The sequence below is a fragment of the Spermophilus citellus genome, assembly GCF_964194105.1.
Source record: "Spermophilus citellus genome assembly, chromosome: 6".
Taxonomy (NCBI): Eukaryota; Metazoa; Chordata; class Mammalia; order Rodentia; family Sciuridae; genus Spermophilus; species Spermophilus citellus.
The window spans coordinates 16,866,692-16,879,585 of NC_138187.1; the positions used below are offsets into that span (position 1 = coordinate 16,866,692).

The following is a 12,894-nucleotide window of genomic DNA, read 5'->3' on the forward strand; positions in this document are numbered from 1 at the left end:
CCACGTGGGCCATCAACTGGAAGGTGGTGTTGGGGACTCCACACAGTGCATCAGGGGCACTTCTGGGGTCTTGTAGCATTTTCTTTCTCAATCTGGGTACTGTTTGCAGAGGGCATTTGGGTTTGTGATTATTCACCTAGCTGTTGAATTATGACAATGTTTTTTTTTCCCTGTAAATATACTAAATTTCAGTGAAAATTTTCAAATAAAAGATTACACACCAAGGGGACAAAAAAATAGCTTAATTGAAAAAAAATTTTAACTTTTCTTTTATTCAGCAAACATTCAGTGCTTACCCTCTTTAATCAGGCATTGCACTGTGACCTTAGAACCGGGGTAGAAACCACAGCACCAATCCTCATCATTGTCTCTCAGCTTAACCAGGAGGCTGGGAAAGAGCACAATATGCTCAAGTTTGAGGGCTGGGGGTGTAGCCCTCAGTGATAGAGGGAGGACTTTTCTAGTATATGCAAGGCCCTGGGTTCAATCCCCAGTATCAGAACAAAACCCAAGCAAAAAGACCATTGATTATATGATTAGGTTTTGTTCTGTCAGGGACCCATAGGGCAGCACAGAGAAAGAGCTTGTAACTTGGGTGCTTTGCCACTCCAGGGTGGCCACTGCAGTGCCTACAAAAGCCAGACAGGAAATGGGCAAAGGTGTTGAGGATGCTGGGAATGCCAGCCAACCGGAAGAACATCTAGGCTTATAATTGCTTGAGCTGATTTTCTCCCCTTCAGGAAAAGCCACAAACCTTCATTTTTATGGGCGCTCCCTTTTTAAATACTGGAAATGAATTCAAATTTTTAAAAGCCAAACAAAACAACCTGCAGGACAAACTTGGCCATGACATGCCAGTGTGCTAGGCATTCTTCCAACCAGCCATCCTCCCCCTGACCAATAAATTGGAATGTCCACTGGGAGGTAGGTCCAGCAGTGAGCCAGCATCTTTGGCTGTGTTTGTGTGTTGCTTCTTGAACTTCACCACGTGTAGGAATCACCTGGGCAGCCTTGTTTAAAGGCAAATTCTGACCCTGTAGAGCAGGTAGAGCCTGAACAGTTGTCCTTGCCTTTCTAACGAGCTCCCAGGTGATGGTAATGCTGCCACTCCCTGCACCGAACTTCAAGTAGTTGCTCACTAAACAGGGACGCAGAGGGAGCCATTATTTGAAGTGGGGGTATGTGGAGGATTTGCCATGAGAGGTGCATTAAAACAGGACAAGCATCCTGTTTTTACTTAGATTTCAGTTTGTTTAGCCTGGGTTGGCAGAGAGCTGATGATGGCAATCAGGTACTGCCCTAAGCCGCCTCGTCTCTGAGTTTCTATTCCAGAAGACGGGAGGCGGAGGGAGGAAGGTGTTAGGAAAAGCCACCAGGAGGAGGCGCGAGTGAACTGCAGGAGCTTCCCCGCCGCTGGAGGCAAACCCTAAACCAACTGTCCCCTCCCGGGACTGGGTCTCCGCATCCCCACGCAGGGTAGGGTTTCCCAGGCTATCACACGTGCAGGCTGTCTGCGGATGCTGTCAATCAAGTTTCCTAAGGGGCTGGATGCGGAATTAAAGGCGGCTGCGGCTCCGGTCGCTCCCATGGTGCCGCGCGCCGGGCGGGTTTGGATTTTAAATCCCCGCGGCCAATCAGTGGCGCGTAGGCTTTTGTAACGTTCCCAGCGCCGCGTTTGAATTCGGGGAGGAGCGGAGCAGTGCGGAGCGGAGCCTCTGCACCCACCCAGCCAGGTCTGCTGAGCAACTCTGGGAACATGAGTGCGGCGGCGACTGCGGGGAAGCTGGCGCGGGCACCAGCCGACCCAGGGAAAGTCGGGGTTCCGGCTGCTGGAGCCCCAGCGGCTGCTCCACTAGCGAAAGAGATCCCCGAGGTCTTAGTGGACCCACGCAGCCGGCGGCGCTATGTGCGGGGCCGCTTTTTGGGCAAAGGCGGCTTCGCCAAGTGTTTCGAGATCTCGGACGCAGACACCAAAGAGGTGTTCGCGGGCAAGATCGTGCCTAAGTCTTTGCTGCTTAAGCCGCACCAGAAAGAGAAGATGTCCATGGAGATCTCCATTCACCGCAGCCTGGCCCACCAGCATGTCGTAGGCTTCCACGGCTTTTTCGAGGACAACGATTTCGTGTTCGTGGTGTTGGAGCTCTGCCGCCGGAGGGTGAGTGTGGCTGCGGCGGGGGCCCTGGAGCTGCCTGTGGGCTCCGGTTGGGGTGTCCGGACCTGGAGCTGCTGGGAAAGAGTTTCCCGGAAAGGGGCGCTTGGGACCCGGGGCTGCTGGAGGCTGCTGGAGAGTGGGTGCTGGGAACCCTCGAGCTGGGAATGGAAATGGGCCCTGCTTTGGGCTGCTGGGCTCTCGGAGCTGCTAGGAAGGAGGTTCCGGCCAAGTGGCCCGGTCCGACTGCTGCTAAGAAAGGCGTCTCCTGGACGCGAAGTGTGCGTTGGGCGGTGCAGGAGCCCAGCGGCTGCTGAAGATTCCTGGGTCGGGGGCGCCGCGGGCCAGAGCTTCCGGAGTGGGCTGGGTGCGGGAGAGGGTGCTTGGGGCCGAACTTCTGAGCTTCCGGAGAAGGTCGGGAGCTTGGGGACTCGAGCTTCCAGAGGGGGGCTGGAGGAGGGACCGTAGGAAAGGGGGTGCTGCAGGCGACTGCAGGGTCCTGGAGAGGGCGGGGGGGGGGAGGATCCGATGGGGAGAAACCTGCCCAGACCCTTCGGTCCGCCAGGGTCCGGGTTCGTCCAGGGCTCCTTTGCCAGGTAACCCTCAAGTCCGCCTCCCCTTCTCCTCCAGTCGCTCCTGGAGTTGCACAAGAGGCGGAAAGCCCTGACCGAGCCCGAGGCCCGCTACTACCTGCGGCAAATCGTCCTGGGCTGCCAGTACCTGCACCGAAACCGGGTGATTCACAGGGACCTCAAGCTGGGCAACCTCTTTCTGAACGAGAGTCTGGAGGTGAAAATAGGTGAGATGCTGCTGGAGGGGACTCGACGCCACTGTTGTCATGGTGGGAATGAGCAGGCGCCTGGAGAGAGGGTATCAGGAGGCCGGAAAGGCTGGGCTGCTGTCGCCTTTAGACTTCTCTTTAGAAGTTTAAAACGGAGCCCACAAGCCTGAGTCTGGCCTTCAAGATGCTTCATTTGTATGCCCCAACATTGTATCTTAGAAAAATAATTTGAATTCGTTTCTTATTTGGGAGAGGTGCTTCTGGAGTGCTGGGAGAGCACTCTACCACCGAGCTATTGCCCAGCCAGCTTCCATTTTTAAAATTGGGAGACATGGCCTAAAAATTTGGATATGGAGCTTCTTTTAAACTGGAAGCTCCACTATCACAAGGGTGGCATTCCCTCAGGGCACCTGTGCTAGGCCGAAAAGCAGGTGTGTCTCATAGATTCTCCCTCTGGCTTGCCCCTGTCCCCACCTCTCCCTGTCACTTCCTTACCAACTTACTAAGCAGCTGTCTTAAAGGGTATTCCTTTAATCCTCAAAGGCATTTGAGTTTTGCCCTGTCAATTCCCTTTTCTAAGAGGAGGGTTGAGAAAGGTCAGCAGGAGGCCCTGGTCCCTGTGGCCAGTGCAAGGAGGATTCTGGGTAAGCCTTCCTGCCCACGAGGAACAGAGGCTTGTGGGATCAAATGACTCTGTTGCTTGATGGGCAAGCCTGAGCCAGCTGTCTGCAGTGATAGATGGCAGAGGCTGGCATCTGAGTACCCCCTCTTCCTCCCTCTGTCCCAGGGGATTTTGGACTGGCAACCAAAGTGGAATATGATGGGGAGCGGAAGAAGACCCTGTGCGGGACTCCTAATTACATAGCTCCCGAGGTGCTGAGCAAGAAGGGGCACAGTTTCGAGGTGGATGTGTGGTCCATTGGGTGTATCATGTAAGTTGGGAGTTGGCTCTGGCCCTATTTGGCCTCAGAAGGAGCCCTTTGAGACATCCGCCTGGCTGCATTCATCCTGTGGATCTCTCTGCCTTGTGGAAAGGCTGCCCCCAAACAACACCTTATTACCATTAGCTTTCCTCATCACTTGGATTCCCATGGCCTGGGCCTTAGCTTCAGGGAAGGGGCTGGAGGCCTCCACAACCTTGCCGTGGCCTCTGAGACCAGCAGCAACAGCAGCATCACCTGAAAGCTTGTTAGAAGTGAAGACTCTCAGGACCCAGACTATACCTACCAAATTAGAATTTGGATGTTTCCTTTGCACAGTGAAGTTTTAGAAACTCTGATCAGCATGGGGTGGGAGGTGCCTTGATATCTGGATCAAGCCTAGCAGAGAAGGGTTAGTGGTGAGCAGGGGCCTGGGCTTTTTTAGGTGTAATCTGTTGTGTTGTTGTTGGCCTGGGTACTGGGGGGTGAGACGTGGGTTGTAGCAATGGCTTTCAGACTTCTTTACAATGGAACTTTTTTTCAAATAAAACCGACAAACCTCAGTACAGAGTTACTGAACATGGAGCTGCTCCTACAGGAGCAGGTAGTCCACCTACTGACCTGATGTAGATGGCCTGCACCCTCAGGCCCTGGATCACTGCAGGCCAGAGGGGAACAATCCCTGGCCCACTAGAATCCAGGTCTGGTCACTTGTGTTCTACTGAAGGCTCATCCTAGCTATTGATCTTGGGGCTGCTAAGCTGAGTGTGTCCAAAGGATGCCTGCTCTTCCTTCTGGCCCTGAGGCTACTTCTGCATTTGCATTTTTGCCTGAGAGGCTTGTGCTGAATCTGACCTTTGCTTACAGGTATACCTTGTTAGTGGGCAAACCACCTTTTGAGACATCTTGCCTAAAAGAGACCTACCTCCGGATCAAGAAGAATGAATACAGTATTCCCAAGGTGACTAACAACACTCTAAAATTAAATTTATTTTTCTCCAGAAGCTTATTTACTGAGCCCAACTCTATACTGAGGACAGAGATAGGTCTAGGGGTCCACGGAGCTATAGGGGATGTTTATCTGAAGTTGCCTCCAGAACTTGATGCATATGTACATGTAAGCATTTTTTTTCTAGTGGAAGTTTGTAGATTATTGAAAGTAGATAGAAAAGCTATGTAAAAAGAAGGAAAAAATTACAGGAGACAATCAGGCAGATGGGTTCATGCTTTGGAAATGGACTAGCTTAATTCAAATGGACTCTTCTGCTTAGCATCCAGGTCACACCTGGCCAGTGTCTTGACTCTGCTGAGTTTCCCATTTATAAGGTGGAGGGACTGCCTCTGGAGCTTCTCGAAGAGTACTTGCATTCAGTAAGTGCTCACTGAATTGTGAGCCATTGTGAATCCAAAGGCTTTGCAATGGCAAAACGGTGTGGAATTTTCACAGCCACTGGCACAGGTCTGTTTAAAAGAATAGCCTGTTTCAGAGGCTGGCACCCAGCCATTTCCCCAGTTTGGTGTCCTCAACTTGTGACTTGCTGTCTTCAAACAATCATCGCCATTAAGTCCACCCTTGTTGAGTCACAAAGAGTTCATTATTAGAAAGACAGCAAGGAATGACCCAAGGTGACCAGATTCCATGGGTGGGAGTACATCTCCACCTCTTGCTGGGTGGGTTTCTTAGGCAAGGCCCTCACCCTCTGTGTGCCTCAGTGTCCTCATCCCTACGCCCAGATGTTTTTGTGAGGGCAAATGAGTTAATAGATAGGAAGCACTTGGAACACTTTCCTGGTACATAATAAGTGCAGAATCAGTGCTAAGCCCTTCCTGTGCATTGGCCCTGTGCTAGATTGTATCCCATTGAATGTTCTCAGTGGGGCTCCAGGCTTGGGGCTGTGTTCCCATTTTACAGATGCAGATGCAAAGGCATTAGAAAGTCCAGATTACTTGTCAAGCTGGTACTAAAGGCCAAAGCGGAGATTTAAGTGCAGGTCTTCGAACCTCGAGGCCTGTTCAGTGCTCCTCTAGTGGTGAGCAACTTTAAGTGTACAAGGGCAAGTTCAGGAGAGAAATTATGCCAAGTTAATCCTGAGGCTCAAGGGGAAGGAAACAATCATACTCGCCACTTAAGTCCACCCTTGTTGAATTGTTAAAGCTGATCGTGGAGAACTTGGCATTGCTCTGGACTGCTGACCTGTGGCATCCTTGAGACTAGGGGCCTGTCTACATGTGGGCTGGTCCTGCAGGCCACCATGGCAGTGCTGCATGTGGGGTCCCTGTCACATCCTGCTTAAGGCTTGCGCTCTCTGTTCCAGCACATCAACCCTGTGGCTGCCTCCCTCATCCAAAAGATGCTCCAGACAGATCCCACTGCCCGCCCCACCATTCATGAGCTGCTCAATGACGAGTTCTTCACTTCTGGCTACATCCCTGTCCGTCTCCCCATCACATGCCTCACCATCCCACCAAGGTTTTCAATTGCTCCCAGCAGCCTTGACCCCAGTAACCGGAAGCCTCTCACGGTCCTCAATAAAGGTAAGCATGGGTCAGGGTAAGCCAGCAGAGCCCAGGATTTAGAGGCACATACAGCTTGCTGTCTGGCCTCCAGACCTCAGGTGTGGCATGGGACTGGCCCCGATCCAGAAGGTCCTGGTGTCGTCCTGCCCCAGGGCTCTATCAGGAAAGCAGACCTTATGCAACTTGGCTGGATCAGGGTGTCGGGCTCAAGAAGAAAATGGCTGAGCCCATCAAGCCTGAAAAATACTTTTGGATCACTGTGAAAAGTTCCCATGATCACTCTTGCATGGCTCATTGAGAAAATATGAAACATGTCACATATACACCCAGGACATAATGCAGTAGACCCCCTGGACCCACCACTTAACACTCGCACAGATCTTGAAACATTTGCTTCATCTACTTGGTGGTTCCTTTGAAGTGTTTTTAAAGTGAACTCTAGCACTCCACCATTTACCCCTAAAACTTCAGTATGCATCTCTTTAAAAGGATGGATATTTTCTTACAAAACCACACGCCATCAGAGACTGTCTTTGCTGGGTCCTCTCAGAGGGTGGAGTTAGGAAATGCATATTTGGGGGGAAACCTCGTGTTTATGATATTTCTGATTTTGTCATTTTAATGTTTTATTTTTATATTGATCAAGCTTATGAAAAGGTGGTTGACAGGACTAACTCCTATACTTTCCTTTTCCCCAGATCCACCAATTACATTTTTTTCCATATTTGCTTTGTCAGTCTCTCTCCATGTATCTTTTCCTTTTTTTTCTGAGCCATTTGAAAATATCTCATATACATCTTGTCCATTGCCCTTAATAGTTAACTGTATAATTCCTAAAAACAGAGTCTTTTACAAACCACGGTACCTGGCAGACACCATTATCAAGTTCAAGCCTTTGAACATGGATCCAATGTTGCCCCCCACCCCCAAATGTCATCTTATAGCAATTGTCTTCTCCACTTTGGAGTTAATGTTTTTCTTTGGTTAATTTAAGTGTCTGATTCAGACAGAAATGTGTTACATTTTTTTTACTTCTGATTTTTATACTTGGATGTATTTCTTAAGTTGAAAATCTTAACATAGTCCAAATTTTTGACATATATAAAGTGGTTCCAATGTTCTAAAGTTCTGCTTTGCTTAAACTATCCTTTGTGAAATATATTTTTTTAAAAGTAGCTTTGTTTCTCTGTGTGGATATGTCACCATTTTAATACAGAACTTAGAACTATTTCAGTTTTTGGCTTTTAGGGATTACTTGCTTTTAAAACTTTTTGGAATTAATTTGGGGCTTACCTAGAAGAGTTACAAAATAAAATAGAGCAGAGTCCCATAAACTCTTCATCCAGTTTCCTCAAATGTCAGACTCTCGCTTAACCATGAAACAGTTATCAAAACAGACATTAGGGCTGGGATTATGGCTCAGTGGTAGAGCGCCCACCTAGCACAGGTGGAACCCAGGTTCGATTCTCAGTACCACATAAAAAAAATTTTTTAAAAAGGCATTGTGTTGTCCATCTACCAAAAAAAAAGATATTCTCTCCTCTCCTCTATTCTCTTTCTCTCTCTCTCTCTCTCTCTCTCTCTCTCTCTCTCTCTCTCTCTTCCCCCCTCCCCCCCTTTCTCCCCCCCTCTCCCCTTCTCCCCCCCCCCTTAAAAAAAAGAGAGAGACATTAGCTTTGGGACAATACAACAAACATCAGCCTTTCCTTGGACCCATCAGATTTTTCCCATCATACCCCTGTTCTATGCCATTCAGGACCCCACTTGGCATTTAGCTGTCATGTTGCCTTAGTCTCCTCCAACCTAAGACACAGCCTCAGTCTGTGTTTCGTGGTCATGGCCCTTTGAAAAGCACTGGTGAGGTTATTTCCTAGAATACCTTTCAATTTGATTTTCAAGATTATACTTATTATTTAAGTGACTAATAGAGTTCTCCCCGCCCCCTAATTTGATTTCGATGCTTCCTTGAGATTACATTGGAGTTGTGCTTTTTTTTGGCAAGACTACTGCAGAACTGATATATTCCTCTCGGTGTTCTATCTCATGTTGGATTTTGGTTTTTTTTGGTACCGGGGATTGAACTCTGGGCATTCGACCACTTAGCCATGTCCCAGCCCTATTTTGTATTTTATTTAGAGACAGGGACTCACTTAGTTTCTTAAGGGCCTCACTAAATTGCTGAGGCTGGCTTTGAGCTCGGGATCCTCCTGCCTCGGCCTCCTGAGCCACTAGGATTACAAGTGTGTGCCACTGGGCCCATTTTTTTTTTTTTTTTTTTTTTAAATTGGTGATGTTAATCTTGACCACTTGGTTAAGGGGGCATCTGATGGGTTTCTTCATTGCAAAGTTACTATTTTCCCTGTATCATCAATAAGTATCTTGCAGGGAACTATTCTGAGACTATCTTCTTTCTCCTCAAACCTTTGCCCATTAGTTTTTGCCTCCATGTGTGGATTATACCTGCAGCAACTATTACTGTGTATATTCTTTTGTTTTTAATTTGAAATATTTAGCATTAAAAAATACAAAACCCAACTTACCTACCCAAACATAGAGAACTATGATGAATTTCCATGTATTCTCACTGCTTTTCAGTGGTTATTAACATTTGTTTATCTATTCTACACACTGCCCCTTACTTGTTCATTAGGGTTTTTTAAAAAATATTTTACTAGTTGTTGATGGACATTTATTTAATTGTGGTGCTAAGAATTGAACCCAGTGCCTCATACATGCTAGGCAAGTGCTCTACCACTGAGCCACAACCCCAGCCCCTTCCCTAGGGGTTTTTTTTTTTTTTTTTTTGAGAGAGAATTTTTTAATATTTATTTTTTAGTTTTCGGCAGACACAACATCTTTGTTTTGTAAATGGTGCTGAGGATTGAACCCCGGGCCACACGCATGCCAGGCGAGCGCACTACTACTTGAGCCACATCCTCAGCCCCTTCCCTAGGGTTTTTAAATCCAGTCTTCACACTGAAGTCCCCATACTAGCACAGTGTTTTATTTATTTATTTTGCTATTTTAGAAAACTTACTTTAAGAAAACTTTCACTTATACAAGGAGAACTAGCACATGTTGGGAAGAGGGGGATTAAACATTTAGGCATTCAAGACAGTGAAAATCATCCATGTTTCTCCTGCCCAGGTATAACCAATGTGAATTTATTATGCATCTTTTCAGATTCTTTGGTTACATCTAGGCATATAAAACAAATTTTTTTTTTTTTTTGGATGCACATTTGTTTTAAATTTTATTGGGCTTACTATTCACTCCTGAGAAGAATTAATATTACATTTTAACATTTCATATGTATCTAGTTTCAGCATTATATAAATTCAGTATTGTATAAAACAAATTTTAAGGTGGAAAAATCTTACATTTTCATTAAGTTGCTTACTAAGTCCATGAATTATGGGTTCTCAGCCCTGGGTCTTTCTGGATACAGAGGATGCCTTTAATTCTCTGCCTAAAGCGCAGCAGCTCTGAGCTGTAGGTGATTTCAGGCTGTCTCCCTGGGTGATAAGGTGATAGGTGATGTTCTGGGAGGCCACGCTGTTGGGTCCGAGGCCTGAGTGCCTGAAGCTCGGTGGCCTCCTGGTGAGCACCAGGAGCTGTCACAGGAGCACAGCAGCTGCTCTGATTAGCGAATACTGACTCAGTTTCCCCAAAGCAGTGGTAGCCACAAACTCTTCTCTGGGAAGAGTGCCAGCTAGCTAATGACTGTCACCTTCCTAGGCACGGAGAAGCCCCAGCCTGATCGTCCTCGGGAAAAAGAAGAACCAGTGGTTCGGGAGACGAATGAGGCGGTCGAATGCCACCTCAGTGACATGCTGCAGCAGTTACACAGTGTCAATGCCTCCAAGCCTGCAGAGCGAGGGCTGGTGAGGCAAGGTGAGTACTGCAGGGCCCGGGTGGGGGAGGGGGTGCTGGGGCCACCTGGAGGAGCAGGGAAAGTCAATAGCCTGACTCCCTTTGGTTTGTTTCCTGTTGATCAAATTTTAAATGAGTGAGCCTGACACCCAAGGCCCTCAGGGTGGGGCCCCTGTGGCCTTTTTCTTGCACTACAAGTATTCCACCTTCTAGCATGCCAGCGTGTACGTCTGTGCATGCTGTTCACTTGCTCAGTAGATCCCAGCCTTCCCTCCAGACACCGAGACCCAGGCCCAGGGCTTTAGTTCCTTCTGCTCCTGCCCCTGGAATGCGCTTCCTCCCCACATCTGCGAGCCTCCAACTCTTGCTTCTTCCAGTGTCTGCTCCACAAACATCTCCTGGCACCCACTGCTGGCCCTCTCAACCCTTTACCTGCTGGGTAGTTAGTTATCCATAACCGTTTCACCCAGCATATTCCAAAATTCCCGGCTTTGCTTAGTGGCGTTTAAAATGATTGTTTCATGCACTGAACGTAACAGTTTGATATATTCAGAATTGTGTATTTGCTCAGTTTTTTAATCCAGTTAGGCACTGACTTTTACCATGAGAGAACTAGTTTATGGAGTTTGTCCATATGTGTTTTGATTAATCTACCCCTCCCCCCCAACCTCACATGTGAGCTCGGAGGCCAGGGTTTTGTATCTTGCTATCTCCATGAATTCCCACCCCAACTCCTGGTGCGCAGTAGGCTTTCTGTGAGCGCCAGCCTGCTGGAGAGGCGGAACTTGGTGCATTGTGTGATAACTTGCCAGTTAGATGTGTGTGCTGCCACTCGTCTTGCTTGGCTCGTTGGTGGCAGAGGCCCTGCTGTGCCTTCTCTGGGGCCCCAGGCCCTTGGACAGAGCAGTGGGTGCTCAGCAAGCTTCCTGGGTGTGGGCTCTGAGTGGGCGGGGAGGAGACTGGTTCTGATCAGTGGTCTGTCTGTCTGTTCCAGAGGAGGCGGAGGATCCCGCTTGCATCCCCATCTTCTGGGTCAGCAAGTGGGTGGACTACTCCGACAAGTATGGCCTCGGTAGGTCTCTCCCAGAATGGGGGGTGGCGCAGGTCAGCCAGTGACCCTTGACGTTGTTACAAGCTCTGGCCTTTTGTGGCTCCCAGGTCCCCTTCTCTCAGAACTCTCCTGTCTGCATCCCAGGCCTCCCAGTTCCAGTCCCCAGTCCCCCGCTTCCTTCCCCTTTCTGAGGTCTCCCTCCCCCTGCCTCTAGGGTATCAGCTGTGTGACAACAGTGTAGGGGTGCTCTTCAATGACTCCACACGCCTTATCCTATACGACGACGGGGACAGCCTGCAATACATAGAGCGCGATGGCACCGAGTCCTACCTCTCCGTGAGCTCCCACCCCAACTCCTTGATGAAGAAGGTGAGCTGAGCCCCTGGCGGCTGTGGGTGGCCGGGGGTGGGCTACTGCGTAGCACGGGCTCCAATCACAGAAGCCATTCCCCACTCTCCCTCCAGATCACCCTCCTGAAGTACTTCCGCAATTACATGAGCGAACACTTGCTGAAGGCGGGCGCCAACATCACGCCCCGCGAGGGTGACGAGCTCGCGCGACTCCCCTACCTGCGCACCTGGTTCCGCACCCGCAGCGCCATCATCTTGCACCTGAGCAATGGCACTGTGCAGATCAACTTCTTCCAGGTAGACGAGTTAGGAGAAGGGTGGATGGGGGGGGGGCGGGAGTGTGGGTGTTGGTCCTAGGCTGCAGGCACTGGGCCGGCTGCAGGCACTGGGCCGGCTGCAGGCACTGGGCCGGCTGCAGGCACTGGGCCGGCTGCAGGCACTGGGCCGGCTGCAGGCACTGGGCCGGCTGCAGGCACTGGGCCGGCTGCAGGCACTGGGCCGGCTGCAGGCACTGGGCCGGCTGCAGGCACTGGGCCGGCTGCAGGCACTGGGCCGGCTGCAGGCACTGGGCCGGCTGCAGGCACTGGGCCGGCTGCAGGCACTGGGCCGGCTGCAGGCACTGGGCCGGCTGCAGGCACTGGGCCGGCTGCAGGCACTGGGCCGGCTGCAGGCACTGGGCCGGCTGCAGGCACTGGGCCGGCTGCAGGCACTGGGCCGGCTGCAGGCACTGGGCCGGGAGCCAAGCGGCGCTCCCCCTCCCCCAGCTGCGCGCCTTCCTCCCGCGTCCCCTGCGGCACACTGGCAGCTGGGATCTCCTGCCTCCCTTCCCTCCTTCCAGGACCATACCAAACTCATCCTGTGTCCGCTGATGGCAGCCGTGACCTACATTGACGAGAAGCGGGACTTCCGCACGTACCGCCTGAGCCTGCTGGAGGAGTTCGGCTGCTGCAAGGAGCTGGCCAGCCGGCTGCGCTACGCCCGCACCATGGTGGACAAGCTCCTGAGCTCGCGCTCCGCCTGCAACCGCCTCAAGGCCTCCTCCTAGGCCTCCCCCTCTGGACTGGCGCCTCCTCACCCCCACCAGCTCTGGGCCTGCGCTGGTTGGCTCCCGTGGGCAGTTTCTGTAGTGTGCCCCAGCCCTGGGGGCTGGGCAGGAGCTCCGTGGCCCTGCAGGTGGGGTGTGTAAGTTATTTTTGTACATGTTGGGGTGTGGGTTCTGGCTCCTGCTCTCACTCAGCCCACCAGATGAATTG

At 50.6% G+C, this 12,894-nt stretch overlaps 1 protein-coding gene across 1 annotated transcript; it reads left to right on the forward strand.

Moving 5' to 3' along the window:
• Positions 1–1,510: 1,510 nt before the first annotated feature.
• Positions 1,511–12,701, forward strand: PLK1 (polo like kinase 1). Its single transcript, XM_081297884.1, has 10 exons — positions 1,511–2,155; positions 2,780–2,948; positions 3,718–3,862; positions 4,718–4,811; positions 6,166–6,385; positions 10,106–10,261; positions 11,235–11,312; positions 11,506–11,660; positions 11,756–11,938; positions 12,480–12,701. The coding sequence occupies exons 1-10, from the start codon at positions 1,757–1,759 to the stop codon at positions 12,684–12,686; spliced, it is 1,806 nt and encodes a 601-aa protein (XP_081154010.1). The 5' UTR covers positions 1,511–1,756; the 3' UTR covers positions 12,687–12,701.
• Positions 12,702–12,894: the final 193 nt, after the last annotated feature.

What these genes read in the sequence shown, in the direction of transcription:
- PLK1 (XM_081297884.1), top strand. Translation starts at nt 1,757, where the DNA reads ATGAGTGCGGCGGCGACTGCGGGGAAGCTGGCGCGGGCACCAGCCGAC. An exon ending in GAGTCTGGAGGTGAAAATAG is followed by an intron (nt 2,949 to 3,717) that starts GTGAGATGCTGC and finishes CCTCTGTCCCAG; the next exon opens with GGGATTTTGGACTGGCAACC. An exon ending in GCGAGGGCTGGTGAGGCAAG is followed by an intron (nt 10,262 to 11,234) that starts GTGAGTACTGCA and finishes TGTCTGTTCCAG; the next exon opens with AGGAGGCGGAGGATCCCGCT.